We start from the raw sequence: 12,313 nt of genomic DNA on the forward strand, positions 1-12,313 counted from the left end.
CATTATATATTTCACCATGAGGTGATAATGTTGGTGATAATGTTGTTTCACTATAGGCTACTCACTCGCGTGAACACTCGCGTGTTCTCTCTCACGTTAATTCATTCAAATTCATACTAGCTTACAGCTCTATTTTTCTTAAGAATTCTACCGTGGGAGTGTTGATAAATGAAACGATGAAAATGAATGAAACTAATTTGACAGAAATGAGACAAATGGTGTGACGACCACAACACAAACAGATTTTAATCCAGATTCCCGACTGGGAACCATCCAGGTTCTAAAATGACCTTAAAATATTTTACAGATTAAATGATATTAAAATGAACAATAAGTCTTGCTGAGGTCCTGTCCTTGGAGAGGACACCACATCAGTTTCTACTTCTTTACTGAGTGATGGTTCCTCTAATTTTTGTAAGGGTGATGATGTCCACATATTTTTGTTGAAGAAAGGTTAGAGGCTGTAACATTATTTATCAACAAAAAATATTCTGCGATAACAATCTGCTAGATGTGCATTATCCCACAATTTGCAGTGCATATTGCAAATAATTAATCAAATAATCATGAGCATATAATTAAAATCCTTCTGCTGAAATGTACAGTATATGTCAATGATACGCTTAAAACTAAGGCAAAATACTTGAACGTCACAGCGCACTCAGAAAATGTCAGAGAGCAAAGAGTGACATCTGCTGTTGAATTTAGATTTTTTAAAGTATTATTTTAAAGCCTTTTGTAATATGGTCTGCAATGGAGGGATAAAATCATTTAGAATAAATCATTCTTTACACCATGCATTCCTAACTTTTTTTTTCTTCACAAAAAAGCACCCCCTGAGATTTTATGCTAAATTCAACAAACTTTTCCATTTATATAGTTCCCTGAAATTTTGTAGAAAAGAGTTAGTTGTCACACTTCTTATTTCAACGAATTTCAATGATCCTCAGTGTATGTCAGTTGCTGTATGTTAACTTTTTTCGCTCATAGCACTGCAAAAGGAGGTTGAAAGAGGTATATAACATAAACCATTAGCTTTTTCATTTTGAAAAGAAATTAGAATTTCTTTTTGTAGTGTGTTTTAGGCATTTTTACATAGAATCTCTCATATACCAGTAGACTCCCATATAGTTTCTATTATAACCAGTAAATCTATTACATTTTACATTTAGAATTTTTTTTAAATCATAGCTTCACTGGAATGGTATATAACTCTGCGACTTGAATGTGAACACACACACACACACACACACACACACACAAAAAAAAATTTGTACATGATTTGACAAAGCTAAATGCTCGTAAAAATACCCAACCATAGTACATAAATGGGAAATGGGAAAAAAATAAAAAATGCTGAAATGTTTTATGTACAATCTATAAATCCCCAACAGTGCAGAAAATTGCAAAGCAATGAATTGGTGAAACTCTAAAACATCCAGAGTGCAAAACCTACACACATGCCCACACACACACATTCTTATGAACTAGTTTGACTGTAACATAGCAACTATTAAAAAAAACCCCCAACATAATTCAACCAAAATGCAGTAAAAAAGTGGACAGCAAGGAAAATGTTATACTCATTAAGAGTGTAAAAGGGATGCATCCACACACTCACACACACACACACACAATTATACACACTCAGATGAATTGGTATGGCTATAACCATATAGTCAAAATAAGTTTGAAATTTGAAATAAGAGGTTGAAATCAGATCAGACCCAGAAGGATTTGACTCCGATAAAGCATTTGTGTTCAATTTTTATAGAGTTTTAATGTTTTGTGTAACAAAATGCTTTTGGTGATGCAAAAACCTATATAATACCCGACATAAAAAACTATATTATAATAATGCAAATAAATAAACCCTGACAAAATGTAGTCTTTGAGAATGCCTAAATACACATGTAAGTCCACAACCTATTAAACGTAAACAGTTATTTCTAAAATCAACCAGGGGTTATTTCCTCTTTGAACAGTTTCATGAGAAGTGAATGACAGAGGTCCTAAAACAACTACAAATGCATCCTGTGGTCAGTGTTTTCCATTCTTCCTGGCTAGAGTAGGTAAATATCATCGCTGCTACGTACGTAAAAGCCATTGCATGAATGTCTTAAGTCATTTAGCGAGATCAGCGCGTGCACATAAGCGTGGGACAGGATGACAGTCACAGTACAGCTAGGGAAAAAACCTGCAGGTGTCTCAGACCACAGAGGACCGTACGACTGTCTCCTCTGATCAGGCCCTCTGTTAATTGTTTGAATAATGAAATCAGAGTGGTTATATAAAAAGACTGAATTAATACATTTTTCGAAAGTCTGTATTTACCCAAATGGCTTTACAGATGTATGTATAATCGAAAAAAGTTACGATATAGTTGCTATTATTAGCAATGTTAAATAATTGCGAAATAAAAAAAAATAAACGTAACATAATTATGATGCATTAGTGCTTTGGCGTGACTAGAGAAGCACAGATTGGAGTCTTGTCAAAATGTAAATAATAATAACAATAATAAGTTAAAATGACACACACTGAAAATTGCTTTGAAAATTGTCATTATTTATTCACCCTTATGCTATTACATATATATAGTTCTGCAGAGCACAAAATAAAATGATCACTTTGCACGAGTAACAGGCCTATATTAAAGTTTATATAGATTTAACCACTGAAATAAATCTATACACTATCTTTATGTTTGTTTAGGAGCCTAAAATATACATTCTTCAAATATCTTGTGTCCCACAAAAGGAAATAATTTGAATCAGACTGAAGGTGAGTAAATGACTGAATTTAAAATGTAATGTTATTTCTACCTTAACGCTTAGTTGAGGGATAGAAGTGTATGGAGATGTAATTATTGCTTAATTCCAAATAAATAGATTTTGATCGACAAATAAATGGGATTAATGGGCTGTAGCTACTTTAGTATATTAGATAGCTTGAAATATGAAACCAAATATAATACTTGACCACTTTTGCTTCATTTAGTAGGCGTGCTTACTTTTGTCAAAGACAATAGAATATGAAAAAGACCATAGAATGCCCAAGACGTGTCACTTGTATAGCTTTGAAAGGGGGAAAAATGCAATGATTAACATGGCCAATTAATCGCAGGAAGCCCCGCCTTCTGAATAAAATAGCCAATTGCTAATCTGTAAAGTCAGTGCATCGTCACGTGTGTTGTTAGAAGCTTGTGTTGCTATAGAAACAGTGATGTGAAACAGATGTGCGCCTAGGACAGCATATACTCACTGGTTGGTCTTGCCTGAGAAATAAGCTTTTTATATAACGCCATTTGAGCAAAAGAAATAACATTTATTATACAGTTATTGTACAGCTGTACTTAATTTGTAATTTCAAATTGTAATTTCTCAAAATTATTCATAAACTTAGTGAACATTTTGGAAGAATTTGCTGTTTCCTCATTCGAAAAAATAGGAGCTGCAGCTGGATGCCCGAAAGACCTTTCAAAGATGGCCGCCAATTTATACATAGTAGCCTAATTTGCCAATGCCTGCAGAAAGCACACTACAGCGTGCGTTTACAAATAACGTAGTCTACTTTAAGTCCTTTTTACTAAATATTTGAGTGAATTATATTTTAAAACGATATTTTAATAAACTAAATCTCTTGAAAATTAATCTGATCTTGGGTGCGTGTTTTAGGACAACGATGTAACTGATGCATTTACATCGTATGATGCATTGTTGTAGAAACAAACTAACTAGTCATGGCTGTCACCTGACCATGATCGCATTTCGGTCGTTTTAACCACAACAGTTCAACAATATAGGACCATTTCAATGACATCCAATGATGCCTTATGGAAATGCACCCCGGCTGTAGTATTTTACTATAAAATGTTGTTCCTTGCTCCACCTGGTGGATATTGCGTGAAGCACAGCAATGTTGTTGGGTCATACAATGAACGTTATTTTGTGTAATGCACCCAATGCATTCATGCGTTTTAAGGTACACTTTCTATTATTGTTTCTCCTCTAAGCTCCACCTTTCTGGAAAGGGCCGATTTGTACAAAGCTCATTGTTCTAAAAAAGCGAGGTGTGCTCTGATTGACCAGCGCATTGTGATTGGCTGGACACCTCAAGCACATGACGGACATGTTACGCCCCTTACGTGATACCATGACGCCGACAAAAACACTAAAGCAAGAATAATAGTTTTGCCTTCTTTCTTCTTTCTTTAGTTTTGTGTAACCATTCGACGGTTTTATAAAATATAAACCCACAACATGGAGTAGAGAAGTGGAAGCGTGTTTAAACGAGTCGTTTTAGAGGGGTGTGGACGAGTCATAACTTTTATAAGGAATATCTCTTTGATTTTGAAACTTTAGTCTTAAAGTTAGTCTGCAAGTCAAACAGCTTGTAACACTCCAAAGAGAAAAGAAAACTTGAAATCGCATCATATGACCCATGAAAAAAAAAAAAAAAAAAAAACATTGAAAAAGTGCCTGAAGGGAGCTACGTGATTATGCTTGATTTAAGCTTGAAAAAAATACAAAACCATGCATTCTTAAAGGAAACATCTGTGAATATTCACTCAAAAATCATTGAGTATGTTATATAATATGTTTAGGCTAATGCCTGAGTGGAATAATCTCCGTTTTGGGCAAATTGTTTTATTTATTAGTTAAGTCAACACTGACGACAATTTGAAAATAAGCCTTCATATTTAATGTTCTTTAAAATATATTTGTGTAGACTATCATGAAGTAAAACTTTTGACAGAAACTATCAGGTTTTTATGAAACTAATGAAAAATATTTATTATTTGCTTAGTATTTCTGGAAATATATAGCTGTTGAATATTATATTACCAGTTCTCCTGTTAATCTTTAATATTGTTGTAATGTATTAAATAAGAGGGTTCACCGTAAAGTTTACAGCATTAGTTAAAAAAAGCTTACACGTTGGTATAACTGAAACATTCACAAATGAATCAGTATTAAATCAGCTTAACTGGACATAGACACATAGGCTTCCTTGCAGTAGTTCATTAAAGGGGTAATCCACAAACATGATACAAAGGCAGACTATGGTCACACACAATAAACAATATTGTGCCAAGTTTTCTTTCCAACCTATTAGAAGTAATAACTGCAACCAAACATCCATCCACCAATCCATGCCTCTGGATAGCAGGAGTTTAATAGACTATTAATATTATAATCTATATATTGATTTCATCGAATTGCATTAAAATGATTAGTGTGTTATTAATAAACTTTTAACAATGAACAACAGTTGACCTTTACTGTATATCAATTATCATACGTAAATGCTGTAAAAAATCACAAAATTTGAACAACTTTCTGTTTCTGTTAATGCATTAACGAATGTTCATGAACCTTATTGTAAATTGGTAACAATGCAGCAAGAATCTTTAAAAAGCTGACTGCATTTGCATTCACTCAGGGTATAGTCAAGGTTCAATAAGCACTTTGGTGTGTGTGACAGGAGCATTAATCAAAGCTTTACTTTGCGATTGAACTTGCTGAGCTCTCAGAAACCTCTGGGCTCAATAAGGCTCATAAAATTCTCAGGTCTGAGGGACAGAATAAACAGGCACCAATCAGAGAAGGCTGCCATGAATCTGTCACTAATGAGTGACACAGTGAGTTCCCGAGAGAAGACGGGGGAAAATCTGATAGGCAGCTTGTCATTGCGACCTGGAAATCGAACACACAACTCTTTGGAAGTGTGACGTAAGCTTTAGTGATGTGTGAACTTTTTGCAACTTGAAGTGTAAGTAAAGGGTACAGTACTCTGCATTAGTGAGTACTTCAGGGTGGGAAATGATGGAGGCATGCCCCCCAAATTCAGGAGGGGGCAAAACAATAATTGAACTAAATCCAAACATATGAAAATTGTTGATTGTGACGTTAGATTTAGATCGGTTCACATTGCATTAGATTTCGCTTTATGTGTTTTTCAGCACTGAGCTTTATGTCCAATCACACATTTCTGCTGAGCTTTGGCATACAGTGGCCAAACAGAGGCATTTAGACTGGTCACAGTTTTTTATAGAACTGACTAACTGAAATCTACCCTCATTCTAATTTATTCTCTGTGAAAAGCAAATAAACAATTCTAAGCTTATTTATACATTCTGTGTGTCCAGAAATAAACACGCCTGTTCAAAAATAATGTTAATATTGCAACCCTACCCTGTAATGTTTTCCTATTTTAGATTTTATAATATGGTGTTATAAATTACGTTTTCCCTTTTTGATGGTCTCTTTAAGACATTCTGTTGACTATAAGTAATACTGTACCTGCATATTAGAGGGTTAGTAGAGTATTAGTAGACTGGTAGGGTTAGGGTTAGAATAAGTTGACATGCACTTACAAAGTGACTTATAGTCAGTTGAGAGACCATAAAAGAGACCAAAAAAGAGTTAGCAGATAGTAATCAGACAGTGCACTAATATTCTAAGGAGACTTTGTTGACTTGTAGGTGCAAAGTTACTTACTGTCAAAAAAGGTTCAAAAAAGGGACCATCAAAATTAAGTGTTACCTACATTACATGTGGAGTCATTGTAAGCATTAAGTAGGATAGGAGACAAAAGATCCAAAACTAAGGTGATGTTAATTTTAAACTGTTTATAGGTGTAATCATGTAAAATCAACACAATCTGATCATGAACAGAAAACCAAGAGGAACTTCAATAAAAAAAAATAAACAGTAATGATGATACAAAGGAAAATTGGGTGCAGTAATCACAGGTGTAAAGAATTTCAGTAAATTACTACTTACTGTATCTTTTTGTATAATTTTATATGCATTTGTAATGAGTGTTGCTGGTAAAGCTTTTCTGCAGCAGTTATTTCTGCTCAAAAAGACATGATATCGCCAACTAAACTGCACTGAAGTACATTATCTTGTGCACTTTGCTATTTTTCACCCAAACTTGTCAAAGAGGCAACTTAATGTGAATGTGAGCTCCTTAGCAAGTAGCTATGAATCACAGGTGTTATATATATGAGATGAGGACATGACTGCAGCTGGCAATGAGGCTGAAACAACAGCACATCCAGTGCAAGATTTTACTTACAATTATTTTGTCTGTCAGTTATACTAGGGCTGCGTGATTATGACAAAATCATGCAGAATAACATAAGCAAACTTATGAACGATTAATTGCCATTTTGAATGATTACATAATTGTTGTATCCGTAATTGTAATGTGTTGAATTTAATGGTTGTCAATTTGCCTGTGATTCTGTTTTTTTGTTCCCTATGGTTTTTGATTTATTGTTTGTTCTAGTTTTTCCATTAAATACCTGCACATAGATCTTTACCTCTGTCTGGCTTCCCCTAGCTTCTCCACAATGTTACAGTTTTTCACTGGCATACTCTTTACACTTCTAGCACTAATTATTCATACAATTAATTATGGTAACAAATGACAAACAGCGACCAAGATAAGCAAACGAAAGATGCAAGCTCACATTGTTATGTAAAGGTCTAACTTTGGAGCCCAAGAGAATCAATTAGCAAGTGGATTTTGCATGATTAGCCACTCCTCTGCACTCAAGACAACAGTGTGCATCCACTCATTCAGGTTTATGATGAGGAGCAAAGAATGTCAACCTTTGTGAGAAAGACTACTTCACATTGTAAATTTTGTCACAGCTAGGCTAGATGAATGTTGGGGAAGTGTGCCTTTCAAGGAGAAGGTCTCTATATGGAGTCCATATGGGAGGTAAAGAGGAGAGGCTAATATTGAATTACCCAAGGGGCAGAACTAGATATGGAATGGGTCTCTGAGACCGACAGAGCAAAACTATCAAGGGAAAGACACTGGTTTACCACAAGGCAAGCCTTACCATGGAAGAATACATGTATGGAATTTCCTGCAGTTAATCACGCCATATGGACACCTGGCATGCTAACACCAGTTAGACACCTCCACAGATTCTCATTGCTGGGGATGCACAAGGGATGACTTAGGAGGACTGCAATCTTCAGGGGTGTTCTCGGGGATATGGGATGAATATGTTATGGAACATTGTTGTGATGATCACGCAATGTGTGCATGCAGTCTCATATGGAGCAGTCCGAGCATCATGACGGCCGCTGTTGATGTAATATACCCTAGGACCCTGTGAAATTGTTTTAGTGGTGCCACCGTTCTGCCTCTGAAGGCAGTTTAGCACTGATTGGGTATCCTCTTTGGTGTGATGCATTGTCATGTTGACCCAGTCCAACTCAAGAAAAGAACTTGTTTTTTTCCCAGTTGACCCAAAAGCCCCAGACACCACTTTTCTAAGGATTGATGAAGTAAGGACTGTAAAACCCCTGCTTCATCTAGGCTGGAAGGAACAGACTCAATTGCACTCTTTGCTAGGAAGAAAGTAATCTCCTCACGCAGGACAGGGGCATCTCGGACTGCCACTGAAGTCTTGAGAATGCTGGTGAGCCTCGGGTCTTCGACTGACAATCTGAATTGTGTAGCTGAGTCTAACTGTTCAAATAAACAAACAAAATGAGTTGGGTGATGCAAGCCATGCCCCAAGCCCATACAAGTGGCACCAATGGTACAGTCATCATACCTGTGATGGTGCAACAGTGGGAACCCTGCAGCGTTTTTTTTTTTTTGAGGACATAGCAGCAGCCTGAGATGCATGGGTACCTCCTATGTGGAGCTCAACATGCCGGCTTTGATGTTGTCTCAGCATGGAATTGCAGGAGAGTACCCATGGCGATGAGTAGACTGTGGGCCAGTTGTCAAAGGAGGAGGATCAAAAGGAGGCCTCAGTTTGATTCTTTTTGCTGAGAACTGCTGGGCAAAGTCATCAATAGTGTCACTGAAAGGGACACCCTGGTAGATGAGAGCATTGAGAAGTGTACTTTTCAACATCTCCACTCTCCAGGATGAGCCAGAAATGATGCTTCTGGACCAACAAGGTGGACATTGCCTGTCCGCGCTGTGATTTGCGCTGTGATTTGCGCTGTGATTTGTGCTGTGATTTTGCCTGGAGAGCGAAGTCAGTCGCCGAGCACAACTCCTGCATCAACCTGGAGTCAGTACTTCCCTTGTGTATTTGTTTGTGTGCCTTGCCTTTTGGCAAAAAAAGGGGCCTTTCATGTTGTTTGGCATGCAAAATACACTCACCAGTTTTGATTGACATTTTCTCTTAAACTCAGAGGTGATTGTGGCTCCTAAGTTGTGGTCCCTAATAGTGACCGACAGATAGAGAACTAGAATTTCTGTTATAGGTACATATTGAGGTATGTATTGAGGCACCTATTTTAATTGTTAGCATGTTTTTTTTCTTTCGCTTACATTAGCCTATTGTAATGAGACTGATGTTCCGTTGGTCAAAAGTGATAAGCCTATAAATCATACTACTAGAGTCATTTCAATTACAGTAATCCTAAAAGTGCTTTTATTACTCATTGTGGCATTTGGTCTGATGCTCCATGTTATGCTTACCTCTTCATTTTGTGGCCGAAAGTGCTTGGCCCCATAATTGCTTATAAATATTTATTATTATTATTATTAATTTTACCACACGAAAAAGACGTATATGGTTTTACATAGATGTAAAAGAAACAGAGGACCTGCTACAACTCTTTCACAAATTAATGTTATTAGGGTAACATTGTGTAGATGCTACACACAATATGGGACAGTGTTGGGGTAAAGTTACTTTTACTTATTCAGTATTGCATTACTCAATAAAAAAGTACCTATTCACGCTATTAAGTTACTTTTTATGGAAAGTAATGCATTACATTAATTTTGCATTACTTTTTGTCATGTGGGATGGGCTTGATTATTTGGTTTTAATAACAAAACTTTTTTGGTAACCGTAAAGGCATTTTCACACTAAGAGTGAAATTAATAAGCCTCAGGCTAAAGAAAATATACCGACCTTTTCACTTACTCCAAATTCTCTTAACATGGGGACAGTAAAGGTCTATGAGACTGCCCTTAATTTTCTAGCATGTCTAGTATGTTATAAAGCTAACTCTGTTTTCTCTCTTAGATAATATTATGACTTCTGTTTGTTTCCTCAGATCATAGTGAAGATCTGCGATTTTACTTGATCCACATGACTGAGGTGAGTTACTCTTTTGTTTATTTGCACCACATGTAAACTTTTTGGTAATTCATCTTGTACAGCATTGCACTTGAGGAGCTCAGAAACAAGTGAAACAAGTCATGATAAAAAAAGCTCAAACACTTATATATATTTAGATGTCAGGAGTAAATAATGACTGCTATGTTCATCGTAACATCCGTCAACAAACACCTCAATTGCTTAGGACTGAAACAATGGTGGACTGTTGACATCTCACTCAGAGTGGGTCTGCGATAAAAATACCTGTGTCAGTAAATAATTGTGAGAGGGGGCTGTGCAGGACTACATCACTCTGCCAAGAATCTAAGAACAGCTTGATCTGAGATACTGCTTATGATTTATTAATAATGTGATTAAATTAAATATTGCAATAAACGGCAGTAACTCCAAAACAGGGCAAAAAAACCACTAAAACAGTATTAATGCCAAAAGGGTAAAGCTGATAATGTTTCACAACATTATTTTTGCTGATATAATAGGCACTGACCCACACAAACTGTTGCAACATGCATTAAGCTGGGAGAGATCACTCTTGGCGAGCAGTAAGTCAGCAGCCTTGGGGAAAGTTCAAGATTTGCCGCATTGTTCATAAGTGGCTAATTCATAAGCACTGCTTCACACATTGCTATATTATTGATATCGACTCCATGAGATATGTGGCAGAATCAAGAGTAAATTCATACAGGATTGTCACTCCACACATGAAGAAGGATATTAAGAGATCAAGCATCCACGTCCCAGCTGGCTATGTTTTTACAGAAAGAAATAGTAAACAGTCATTGTTTAGTGAAGTCAGTTCAGTGCTGACCCTGTTATAATATTTGTCTGATGTTTTGGGGTGTAATTGCTGCTCTCCCTCTCCTATCTATGCTAGGCTGCATGGATGCACCAGAACCATACAGCCAGTCCAAACCGTATGCTAATTGTCAGTCATTTTTGATAATAGTGGTCCTGAAAGTGATCAAGTGCAGTTTTAGTTCTGGCAGGTCAAATTAGTCGAGCTCGCTTCAGCTAATCCATGTCTACGTATAGGGATGTGATACCTATCACAACACCCATATCCTTCAGAATTATCCCCAGCTTTCTCATTGCTCAACAGCTAATTATCCCCCTTCAACCCCATCTCCTTCTCATCAGGGAGCTCTTTCCCAGTGTAGAATCTTACTGCCAATCCAAACTTTATGCTAAATGTCATAGTCCAGGTGATGTGTGCAAAATTTGAGGTGATATGTTCACTTCTTCATGAAAGCATGAAAATTGGTACAGTTGTACAGTTTAGGGCCCTGAACATTTTCAGAAATGGAGCCTTCACAAAAACACCTTGGGGTTGCCATGGTGAACTTTTGGTCATAACCAAATTATGTATTTTGTGTCATATCTCCAGAACCAAACATGATAGCACAGAAATGGTGATATCTATGCCTATGGTTTGATGGACAAGGATTATTTTGATACCATATACAACAACATAAACTGTTCAGTTGAAGAGTTATTGGTGAAATCAGCAATGTGAGAAGGAAATTTTAAATAATTTACATATTATAGCTAATAATTTTCTTTCTTTAATAATTACCTACTATTGTAATAAATAATATGATAAAAGATTGTTTTAATAAATAAATTATTAATTTGTTACATTTTATATAGTGCTTTTTGGGTATGCAAAAGATAGGGGAATCTCCTCAACTACTACCTCCCCCTAATGCAGCAGCCATATTGCACCAGAACTAGGGTGATCATATTGGCCATTTTCACGGGATGCATCCTGGCCAGGATTTCTGTATTGCCTAAAATATCTAGGTTTTAGCTTTTAACACTGTGCAGATCGATTGTTATATGACATTATTTCTTGAGAGCTATAGAGAGCAGAGCTGACAGTTCCTTATGATTTCAAATTGCTCTTGCAATACTTTGGTGTCATACAATGATTGATGACCGGCTTCAAGTCAACCGGACGAATTAACACTTGTGTGTATTTGCATCACTTTGATGCTCCTCACCTTTTCACGTGTGACAATATAAAAATGATGGCCAGGATGCCCACCACACACCGGCTTAACTAATATGTTACTTTTCAATGGTACAATAAAAGATAAAAAATATATATATTTTAGAGACATTCTCAGGTAAGTGTATTTTTCCATACAGACTCGGGTACAAACTCTGTAACATCACACACAGATGGCAATG

General features: G+C 36.3%; 1 protein-coding gene across 1 annotated transcript in view; it reads left to right on the forward strand.

The window, feature by feature from the left end:
• The window catches only part of LOC122345117 (regulator of G-protein signaling 3-like), a 76,338-nt gene that overhangs the window by 25,600 nt on the left and 38,425 nt on the right, over positions 1-12,313 (forward strand). The window contains exon 10 of the mRNA XM_043238946.1: positions 10,059-10,102. Within this exon, the coding sequence (XP_043094881.1) occupies positions 10,059-10,102 (44 nt within the window). The remainder of the gene's footprint in view (positions 1-10,058; positions 10,103-12,313) is intronic.

This window comes from Puntigrus tetrazona, chromosome 5 (genome assembly GCF_018831695.1).
Source record: "Puntigrus tetrazona isolate hp1 chromosome 5, ASM1883169v1, whole genome shotgun sequence".
Classification (NCBI taxonomy): Eukaryota; Metazoa; Chordata; class Actinopteri; order Cypriniformes; family Cyprinidae; genus Puntigrus; species Puntigrus tetrazona.